Source organism: Siniperca chuatsi, linkage group LG5 (assembly GCF_020085105.1).
Source record: "Siniperca chuatsi isolate FFG_IHB_CAS linkage group LG5, ASM2008510v1, whole genome shotgun sequence".
NCBI classification, from domain to species: Eukaryota; Metazoa; Chordata; class Actinopteri; order Centrarchiformes; family Sinipercidae; genus Siniperca; species Siniperca chuatsi.
The window spans coordinates 25,040,095-25,050,655 of NC_058046.1; the positions used below are offsets into that span (position 1 = coordinate 25,040,095).

Below are 10,561 nucleotides of genomic sequence, written 5' to 3' on the forward strand. Positions count from 1 at the left end.
GTAGACATAATTCTGATACAGCTTATTCCTCTGTGCCATAGACCTCCATTATTGTCCAAAAACTGTTTAAATAACTTTTGCTAAAAGTTAAGGTGCCCAGCTGTTTTAGGGAAATTATTTATTTAAAAAAAAGAATAATGTAAAAGTGGTCCTATATGTTCGTGACCCATTTTTAAAGATTAATGCCTTCAGTCGGAACAAATGGGCAGGGAACCACAGACAGGCTGGGGACGGACTAATGTACTGTTCGTTTTGGTCTTTTCATAGCATTAGTTGACATTAACAAAAATATAGAATATCACCAGTCTTATCCTTAAGTTCAGAGCAACAAATCTGCTTTGCACCTCATACTGAAACAGGATGTGATATTATAGATGCAGGTATTCAGGAAACGTTGAGCAGTGGTGTTTTCCTGTCTCACACTGACTGTGAGCTGCAGTTTATAGTCTGCTGGCATGGCACTAGATTAAGATGTGGTAATGGGACACAAATAATCTCTCTGACGTGCCAAAAAACCCCCAGCATTTCTACTGGCCAAACATGTAGATCTTATAGGGCAGAGTTCAGCAAACATGAACTCTGATTTGTGATTATGCAGGACCTTGAGAAAATTATTTTTGTTGCCAGAAACAATTTCTGAAAAACTTTCACATAAGTAAATGTTTGAAAAGTTTGGTGCAGGTGTGACACTACCGTCAGGCTATAATAACTTATCATATGTTTTATTATTTGTTTTTACCACAGTCTTCTGATTGTTCTTCTCATTGAACAATGTCCCCGTCCCGTTCCCATGCAGGTGGTGGCCAGCAGAGATCTGCAACCCTCGCTTGGTGCCATCAAACATTCAGAGCCTTCGCCACGATATTGGAGACTTCCCTGTCTTCTTCTTTGGCTCCCATGACTACTACTGGATCAACCAGGGCCGCGTCTTCCCCTACGTGGAGAACGACAAGAACTTTGTCACGGGTCAAATCAACATCAACAAAACCTTCAAGAAAGGTAATTTCTTCCTAGAAAGTTTCCTCCTACTTTTAAGACAAATCTGTTGCGATTTTCTCCTTTTTTTAAAGCTGTAGGAAGGATGATTTCTGAGATATTGTTGGTTGTTTTAGCTCTGGAAGAAGCAGCCCGGCGGTTTCAGGAGCTTAAGGCACAGAGGGAGAGCAGGGAGGCTCTAGAGCAGGAACGCAACTCACGCAAACCTCCACCCTACAAATTCATCAAGGTAATGTCACGTAATATCTCATGTAAGACAAATAACCCAAAAATGTGTATATATGTGTTATATTTAATAAATCTTCAGTGTTTTTACTTATTCTATTGGTGTTGTGTTTTCCTGTATCAGTCCAACAAACCAGTGGGGAAAGTGCAGGTACACGTAGCTGACTTGTCAGAAATCCAACGATGCAACTGCAGACCAACAGATGAGCATCCTTGCAGCCTCCACTCACAGTGTCTCAACCGCATGCTGCAGTACGAGTGTCATCCACAGGTCTGTGTCCATGTTTGTTCCTGTTCGTTTAGCTAATTTCTTGAACAATAAAACCGGTGAGACAGTCATGAGAAATCGCACCTCTTAACTTCTTACCTTTTTATGTTTTTGTTGTTGTCAGGTGTGTCCTGCAGGAGACGGCTGTGAGAACCAGTGTTTCTCCAAGCGGCTGTATGCAGAGACAGAAGTGATAAAGACAGACGGCCGTGGCTGGGGCCTCAGGACCAACCAGGCCCTCAGGAAGGTGGGCGTTGAGCTTAATGTCCAATCCTTTCACCCAGCGAGTCACTGTTATTCATTTGTTTTTACTTTCATCTTAAATGTGAACCAGACCAATCCTAAATCATGAATAGCTCGACTGTCAAGCTCTTGTCTTAACCAGCTTCCTATAATATAATAATATAAACAAAACAGGCATTTAAAAGTCAAACTGATCAAAATCAACTTACATTATCTGACAAATGGAAAACCAAATAGTCCTAAGAACGAAGTCCCTGCAACTACGTAATCAGGAACTGCAGACTGGTCAACTTGTGCTTCTTGCTACATGGTATGTGTTGTATTGGAAACACTATCAAATTAAAATGAGAGGTGAAGGACATGTTTGTGGCTGGCCTTTACTTACCTGGATCTAGGATGCCAGTATTCTAGCAGAATAGAAATTCTTTCCAGACATGTCAATACACAAAACTTCGCCATGGCTTTCCCTAGATGATTGTATTTGAAGTTGGAAATTACCTTGATCTGCTAGTCAAATACCTAATGACCTAATGACCAGACTGTCAATTCAAAAGGTCACAGGTTCATTGTTTCTGAAACCTGTTGAATCGTCCTTGACATTGATTCCCGCCCTTCTCACTAATTGTCATTTTGAATAAAGTTGGCTGTGTGAGGCCTAAAACAATGTAAAAATGTTATGTTTGTTGTTTCCACCAGGGTGACTTTGTGTGTGAGTATGTGGGAGAGGTGATAGACTCAGAGGAGTGCCAGCAGCGAATCAAACGCGCCCATGAAAATCACGTTACCAACTTCTACATGCTCACCCTCACCAAGGTAACATTAACAGTCACACTGATAAACACTGTTCAGAGGAGAGACCGCCACCAAGCATTTCTTTAAACCCTGTTGTCTTAATGTCTGTCTTTCCTTGTAGGATCGTGTGATAGACGCCGGCCCAAAAGGAAACTCATCTCGGTTTATGAACCACAGCTGCAGCCCAAACTGTGAAACCCAAAAGTGGACGGTAAACGGAGACGTTCGCATCGGACTCTTCGCCCTCTGTGATATCGAGGCTGGTGAGTTCACGTGGAAACACACATATATTCTGTTACATTCCTACATATATACGTTACATGCAGTCAGAGCAAGCTAGGTGATCCATTTGATGTGAATCCCTGGTGTTCCTGCAGACACAGAGCTGACGTTCAACTACAACCTGCACTGTGTGGGCAACAGGAGAACGTCTTGTCACTGTGGATCAGACAACTGCTCTGGATTCCTCGGGGTGCAGCCAACGGTGAGGACATTTACCTCTTGTTATCGTCATGAATCCAATTCTAGAGCAATCCTGACTTTGGGAGCTGTGTTTGATACCATTTCGTCTTTTTATAATGTGTCCTCCAGAGTGCTGTGGTGATGGAGAAAGAGGAGAAGGCCAGGAACGCCAAGCTGAAGCCGAAGAAGCGGAAGCTGCGGCCGGAGGGCAAACACGCGCACGAATACTTCTGTTTTTGCTGCGGAGAGGGAGGGGAGCTGGTCATGTGTGACAGAAAGGACTGTCCGAAAGCGTACCACCTGCTGTGTCTCAACCTCACCAAGCCGCCATACGGTAATGACAAAATGAGTGTGTGTGTGTGAGAGAAAAGCTATTAAAATCTATAGACGCACGATGTCAAAATCTTGCTGATAACAAGCAGCATAACGTACCTGCTGTGATGCTCTGAGATGATGCAGACGTATAAAAACTTTTAGTACTTATCCTGACTTATTACTTCCAAGTGTCTTTATTTTTTATCACTGAAGGAGATTAGCAAACAATCTGCTACTTTTTTCAACAACCGGTCATTTACTAAACCACGGGTATCCAACCTTTTTGGTTTGTGACAGGCAATGTCTACCTGCAGTGCCTGGTTTTAAGTCACTGGTTGCACGTCTGCCGGTTGTAAGAAATAATTTTTTGTCCTTGTTTTATCTGATTGATTTTAGAGACCTGAAGTGGTAAATGTGTCCAGTAATTCACAAGATCAAAAGCAAATATCAGAGGAAGGTCTTAAAAAATAAACAGGATTTTGTCTGGTTTTCCTGTGATCCTGAAATCTCAGAGGTAGATATTTTAAAAACCAGAACAAATAAAACCAAAACTGTCTCCATGGTCAGACACCACTAGAGGTACGTGAGAAAATATGTCTTCTGTAATTTGGGTAAACTAAACTTTTTTTTTTTTTTTTTAAGAGGGTGCGCCCTTGGCACATAATTGGAAACAATAAGAGATAGAGAGAGTTTTTATTTTATTTTTTTGTGTCTTATGGGCCACGGTCAAGCAGCAACCTCCGGGACTCACCCGTTTAAATTATATGACGTCTTAAAGTTACGCATGATAAAGGACGTGGGTGACAGGTGGGTGCCCTCTCAGGTGGCTAGGTGGTGAGCAACCAGGCTTTATTCGGCCCACCTCAGCTCCACCTCTTTGCCCATTTTTGGATTAGCCGGAGTCAGGCACTGCCAAGATGGCGACGGCTGGAGCTGCCGGGAGCCGCCCACTTTGAGCTTCACAAAGGCTCTTCAGAAACCTATGGGTGACGTCACGGACACTACGTCCACGTTTTATACAGTCTATGGCCAAGTTGCTGTCTGAACAGATGAGTTTTCAGTCTGCGACGGAAGATGTGTAGAGTTTCTGCTGTCCTGGTGTCAATGGGGAGTTCATTCTACCATTATGGAGCCAGGAACGTAAACAGTCATGATTTTGTTGAGCTGTAGCTGGGCCCCCCTCGTAATGAGGGAGTAGAAAGCCAATTGGCAGTAGCAGAACGTAGTGGATAGGCTGGGGTGTATGGTTTGACCATGTCCTGGATGTAGGTATGGTATATATGGGCCTAAGCCATTCGCAGCACGGTAGGCAAGTACCAGTGCCACACATACAGTGGGATTCAAAGATACTGATATCCTGACAAAAATGACCATGAAACATCAGTATATTGTAAAATATTTTTAGCTTGTGACCCCAAACAAAATAATGTCCGATTGGTTGCATATGTCCAATGTGATTTCTTTTCTTGGTTTTAAATGAATAATTTTTGGAGGCCTGAAGAGATACAATTATTCAGTCATTCACAAGAGAAAAAGGCAATGATTAGAACATAATACATGTTCGTAGTGGAAATATGTATTTTCTGCTGTCCTATCCTGTTAATCATTTAACGACCCCTAAGATTTATGTTGAGATCCTTGCCCACTGCTCCTTTTCCATAATGACCTCTCTGTCTGTCTGCAGGACGTTGGGAATGTCCGTGGCATGACTGCAGCATTTGCAGCGCCCCGGCCTCGTCTCTCTGTGACTTCTGCCCTCGCTCGTTCTGTCGGGATCATGAAGCGGGGGCGCTCACTTCCTCCTCCCTCGAAGGCCGCCCCTGTTGCTCCAGTCACAACCCCGTCAGTCCCCTGGACTCCAACTCCAGCTCGACCCAGTCGCGACGCTCCACCCTGAGCCCCATCAGGGTCAAAGAGGAGCCGGAGCTGTGCCAGCTGGCCTCAGAGTGACACTGCAGCTCCCTCAATACCTCATTCCCTGTAAAGTGCGCTCCTGTTGGCCTCCTGGGCTCCAGTCCACCTCTGATCTGAAGCAGCGCACTACGAAAGGGAATACAGTGCTTTTTGACCAGTGCAATGGCCCCTATTCAGAGACGAGACACACAGACGAACACCTCGATGCTGTTTGTGGCGAGAGCAGAGCGACTGGAGTGTCGGCGGGGGAAGTGTCCAGGCATCATTTTCCCTCCTCTCTTGCCATAAAACACCACTACTAACGCTCTCTCCAGCTCTCCTGCGCCCATCGTAGGGCCCAGATCACCACCTCATTATTGTTTTTGTTATTTTTACAGCTGTGGAAAGTTTAAGTGTTGTCACATCGTCAGTTACCGGCACTTTGAAGAACTCACCAAGTGAGGTGGAGGGAGAGGTAGAGAGAAGAGGAGGAGGAGATGAGATACTGAACCTCTCCACCACCACCACGCTGCTCCTCTCCTTGTTTACCTGCTGTAAGCTGTGGTCGGCATCTCACACACAGGATGACTGCACGGAGACGAGCCAGCCTTTTCTCCTCCTCCACAGCCGATCATCACTCCCGGCGTGATCTGTCATGATATTTATCTCTTCTTCTTCTTGGAGGAAAGGAAGGGGGGGGGATGACAGATTTTGTGCAATTTTTTTCAGGACCACACTACATTCCAACCTTCCTTAGACATGGTTTTAATATACTTATGGGTAAAGATGAATATAATTATATACAGTATCTATGTTTGTTAATGTTTACAGACAGATTCTCTCACTTCATCTCGGTGAGTGGTGTATTATGTTTGTTTGTTTAGGTGTTAAGCATTACGCAGACCTCCTTGTGAAAATAGTCCTATTAAGGTGAAATATAATGGTATATAGTGTAATGGTATGACATTACAGAAGTACTTGTGACTTTCATATTGCCAGTCTCACTCGCCATTGTGTACATAATTGGCTCATAATATTGTAAAGTACTTAAAGATCAGGAGGGACGTAGCCTCGCCTCTCTGGTTGTTCCTGGAAGAAGGAAACGCTTTTTTTAAACAACAAGACAGATCCTTTTTACTTTCTTTTTCGATAAAGTTCTGTTCCCACATTTCCTCCGAGCAGTTACTGTTATTTGTATTGTAGATGGAGGGGCTCAGCTTGTGATCACTGGTGCTGTCTTAAAGTATTGTTAATCAGCCTTAAGTTTGATTCTGGCTGTAGTAACTACTGCCCAGATGCAGTCCATTCAGTAACGTTGTGTACTGTGACCGCTTTGATGCGTGTTTTGGTTTTTCTTTCCATTTTTTGTTTAGCCAAACTTTTCTGAAAAGCACTTTTACACAGCTTGTCGCTACACAATTTAGCTAAGTCATACATATACAGAAATGTATATTAAAAAGAACATAAGACAAGTGTTTCAAAATGGATACCTCTTCTTCTTGTAGTAACGTCAGAAACTGTGTTGTAACTTTTTTTCCTCTCTGTCAGAAACGTGGCGACTGCTGGGGGCGTGTTTTTTTTTTTTTTTTTTTGAGGAAAGTTAATTTTTTTGTTTTTGTTTGTTTCTTTAGCACAAGTAGGAATGACTGCCAGCCTGGCTTCGTACAAAAAAGTCCTCGGTGTCCTCGAGAGGCACTTCTTAATTTTTCCACCTGGAGAACATCTTCAAGGCTGGGCTTCATATAAAGACGTAATGGTATAACAACAGTCCAGTCCAGTCCAGTATAATGTACAAATACAAACTTCTGTACAGTGTTTTTAATCGCTCATCTGTCAAATCCAAATTTTTGTATTTATTGCACCACATTTTATACCAATTTCTTTTTCAAACACCAGTGCAGTAATTTGACTCCCTCTCCAACACAGTGTAAGTGAAATAGATGATTTAAAAAAACATGGAGAGTTTTACATAATATATCTGTATCTAGTCATTGCATACGTATTTTTTTTTAACATTTGGTGTAATGATTCCACATTTGGTAACAGCCGCTGCTCATCGACCTGTATCGTGACTCACTGTAATTGTGTTAAAAGCAGTGTGAAGCAGTTTAATATAGGAATGTAAAGTTTCAGTTTCAGAGCAGTTTTTGTGTTTTTTTTTTATTTATTTATTTTTTTTTAGCCTGGACTCAAGTGATCATCACAGGAGGAAGTTCATCTGTAGTCATGCCTCTGCCTTTTGCTTGTGATTCTACCGCGGTTACATGGCTGTTTGTTTGTGTTTTCCGCCTGTAAAAGATTTTTATTTTATTTTTTTTAAAGCCTCCCGTCGTGGTCGGTGTTAAAAGTCGAGCCACAGGGTGAAACAGTGCCAATGTTTCAAATAATTTCAGTTCATTTAGGGATCTTCTCGAATGCATAGAGTAGATACACTCAGCTGCCAGTTTATTAGGTACACATGCTACACGCTAAAACTAATGCAGTCAAATGCAACAGTCCTGCAATAAATCCTACCTTCATGACGGTTTTAATGTGCAGTTTTTATTTAAACTGTTGTAGAGAGGTGTTGATTCAGCTGTGTGATCATTTTGAAGGCTGTAGTTTGTGGTGCTGCTGAATTGTATTGCGATATATTGGCAAGTGTGTCTATTATTTTGTCCACCCCATTTATTTCTATGATGGTAGGCTAAATAACAGAAACACCTCTCTGTATAAAGCAGTACAGTCCAACTACATCCTCCAAAATGAACATGCAGTTTAATCAACACTTCTCTACAACAGGTTCAATAAAAACTGGACCTTACAACCTTCATGAAGGGAGGATTTATTGCAGGACTGTTGTATTAGACTGGATTAGTTTTAGCTCGGTGCACCTAATGAACTGGAAGCTGAGTGTAAATCATGAAGAAAAAAGACTAAAGAGAGAAAAAAACAGAAGGGGAGTCATTGAATGCAGAAAAGTGAGGAAATTCCAGACATGATTTATAAAAATACTCTGCTTGGATTAATAATATGTTTAATATCTGATATTTTTCTACAAAGAAGTTCTAAAAAAAAAAAGTTATGCAAAAAATCTAAAAGATTAAAAACAACATTCTTGTGTCAAATTCTGCACATCTTCCTGCACAGTGAAGGTCAAACACTGACGTAAAGTAACAACAAGCGACACATACCTTTCTGAGCAGAGAGGTACTTTAATGTGCTAAATATATGCACACATACATACATAACACAGGCACCTAATCGGATAAAGAACACAGAAAAAGACTTGGACTTCTTTTTCTGTGTTCTTTATGCCATTCAATGCCTGTGTTTGTGCGCAAATTTAGTAAATTACATTTTCTCACTTGTCTGCATTCAACAGCTCCTCTTGTTTTTTCTTTCCGTTATTATCGACCCTTCTAGGAAGCCGTGGATTCCTGAAAAAAGACTAAACTTGATGATTTCCTTGCTCCCGCATTTGCCAAAGTCTTCGCATTAAGAGACGCATTTCAGTTCAATAGGTTGTTGTAGGAATTAGGCCACTTCAGTACTTGTTCGATATCAGGTAGGTGCATCATTATGGCACTTTTACTTACATACTCAAACGGTCTGCGTGTCTAAACTTGAATTTTCTTTATTTTATTATTTATTTGTATAATTTTTTTTACACAGGATTCATACAGGTGTGATTATCAGACCGCAGGCATCCTTGACTTTTGTGTTTGTGGCTTCAGAAAAAAATGTCTGACTAATGACTTGTGATTATATAACTGGTCTTAAAGCCTTTTTTCTTCTTTTCAAGGTGACTTGTTTAGCTGAAATGCATGCTTCCAACATTAGACACTGGTTTAATCCACTTCTGTAATCAGTTGGAAAGTCTTTAAATGCCTGATTTGAATGCCAACATTTATTTTTTATGTGTTCCTTTATTTTACCGTATACAGCCTTTACTTTTTTTGCACCTGCCGATCGCATGATCGTGAATCACTTTGTGCCAGTTTGTCCTCTCCTGCCCTTCTCAGCTGATACAGCAGCAGTATTACCTATGCCTAATTTAAGTGCATCATTTCATTTAAGTAAAATACTATCTGATGTGAATGTTTTGTTGGTTTATTCTCATTGTAGAGCCCGCATCTATTTTTTTTTTTTTAAGAGACAGCATGTTTGTTCTCATTTAAGTGACCCTTACATAATCCTGAGGAGGAATTACCTAATTAATATTTTCACATACACTTAAATTTAGGAAGAACCCCCGCCTTGTTTGTCAAAGGGTATGTTTCAGTTCACTGTGACGTCTTTTGGTTTTTGTGCAATGTTGCCGACTTCTCTAAGTTTTTAATTGACATGCTGTCAGAGGAGAAATAGTGTTGGAATAAATAAATAAAGAAAGAAAGAAATTCACCTCCATAAGCACTCATCTCTTTTTACTTGTAGAAAAATTACTTACAGTAACTCTAACTGGGGTCATATCTATCTCTCTTGGTGTTGCTTCAATTAAAACGTGGATGAACACAAAATACCATGTTGATTACTGTTCAACCTGTGTTACTGCATACTGCATATTGTTGAGGAACCTGTAAATAGTTTGCATTGAACTTGCATAGAATCATGTTACTGTGGCGTGCTCTTTTTGCCTGTACAATTCTGCTTCTAAATGTGTGTGACTGTTGAGACGACGCTCTTTTTGTACATGACTGTCTTTTTATTTGAGAATATTGATTCTGTCCTTTTTCATTCTAAAGTTGAGTTTGAGGAGTTCAGACATGCCTGAAGTTTGACTTTAATAAAGCTGTACTCTGTCTCAGTGAAACGCTCTCACTGGAAGTGATTTTTCTTTTCTTTTTTTTAACAGTTTAGTGAAAACAGTGAACCAGATGTAGATTGACCTTCTTGATTAATTGGTTGTAATAGCCAGATTTTTACCGCGTGTTTACCAATCAGATGACAGTTAATCACAAAAACTGCTTTGAAATAAAATTGAAACTTGATGAAAAAACACAAATAAAATAATGTCGATTCCAAGCTTAGCAGAAACAAAAACCATCATGAAGTCTGGTAAAGTTGAGGGATTTAATAGAAGTACTACCCAGAGTTAAAGGTAAGTGTACTGACAGTCTCAGGACATTCACATATGCACGAGAGTCAGAAATAAAACAACTTAAACACTTTGTGAAATTAGAGAAACTGTAAAAAGCAAAGTTTAATTGATTTGATAGGAAATAGAAAATTGATGCAAACAGCACTGATTTAACCTCTAGATGGCAACCTGTAACGTGACGTGGCCTCTTGCATCCACGTGTCAAGGCAGATAAAATCTACACCACCATTTCCGGTTTGTAAAGCAGCTTCCAAATTTTCCAACTCTCACACTCAGAAATACCATGG

General features: G+C 40.8%; 1 protein-coding gene across 8 annotated transcripts in view; it reads left to right on the forward strand.

Annotated features, from left to right (window-relative positions):
- The window catches only part of nsd3 (nuclear receptor binding SET domain protein 3), a 28,522-nt gene extending 18,536 nt beyond the window's left edge, over nt 1-9,986 (forward strand). For all 8 annotated transcript variants that reach the window (XM_044195046.1, XM_044195044.1, XM_044195049.1 and 5 more), the window contains 9 exons: nt 797-999; nt 1,113-1,225; nt 1,346-1,492; nt 1,614-1,736; nt 2,429-2,545; nt 2,646-2,787; nt 2,902-3,008; nt 3,116-3,320; nt 4,986-9,986. In XM_044195046.1, the coding sequence (XP_044050981.1) occupies nt 797-999; nt 1,113-1,225; nt 1,346-1,492; nt 1,614-1,736; nt 2,429-2,545; nt 2,646-2,787; nt 2,902-3,008; nt 3,116-3,320; nt 4,986-5,251 (1,423 nt within the window). In that variant the 3' untranslated portion in view covers nt 5,252-9,986. The remainder of the gene's footprint in view (nt 1-796; nt 1,000-1,112; nt 1,226-1,345; nt 1,493-1,613; nt 1,737-2,428; nt 2,546-2,645; nt 2,788-2,901; nt 3,009-3,115; nt 3,321-4,985) is intronic.
- Nucleotides 9,987-10,561: the final 575 nt, after the last annotated feature.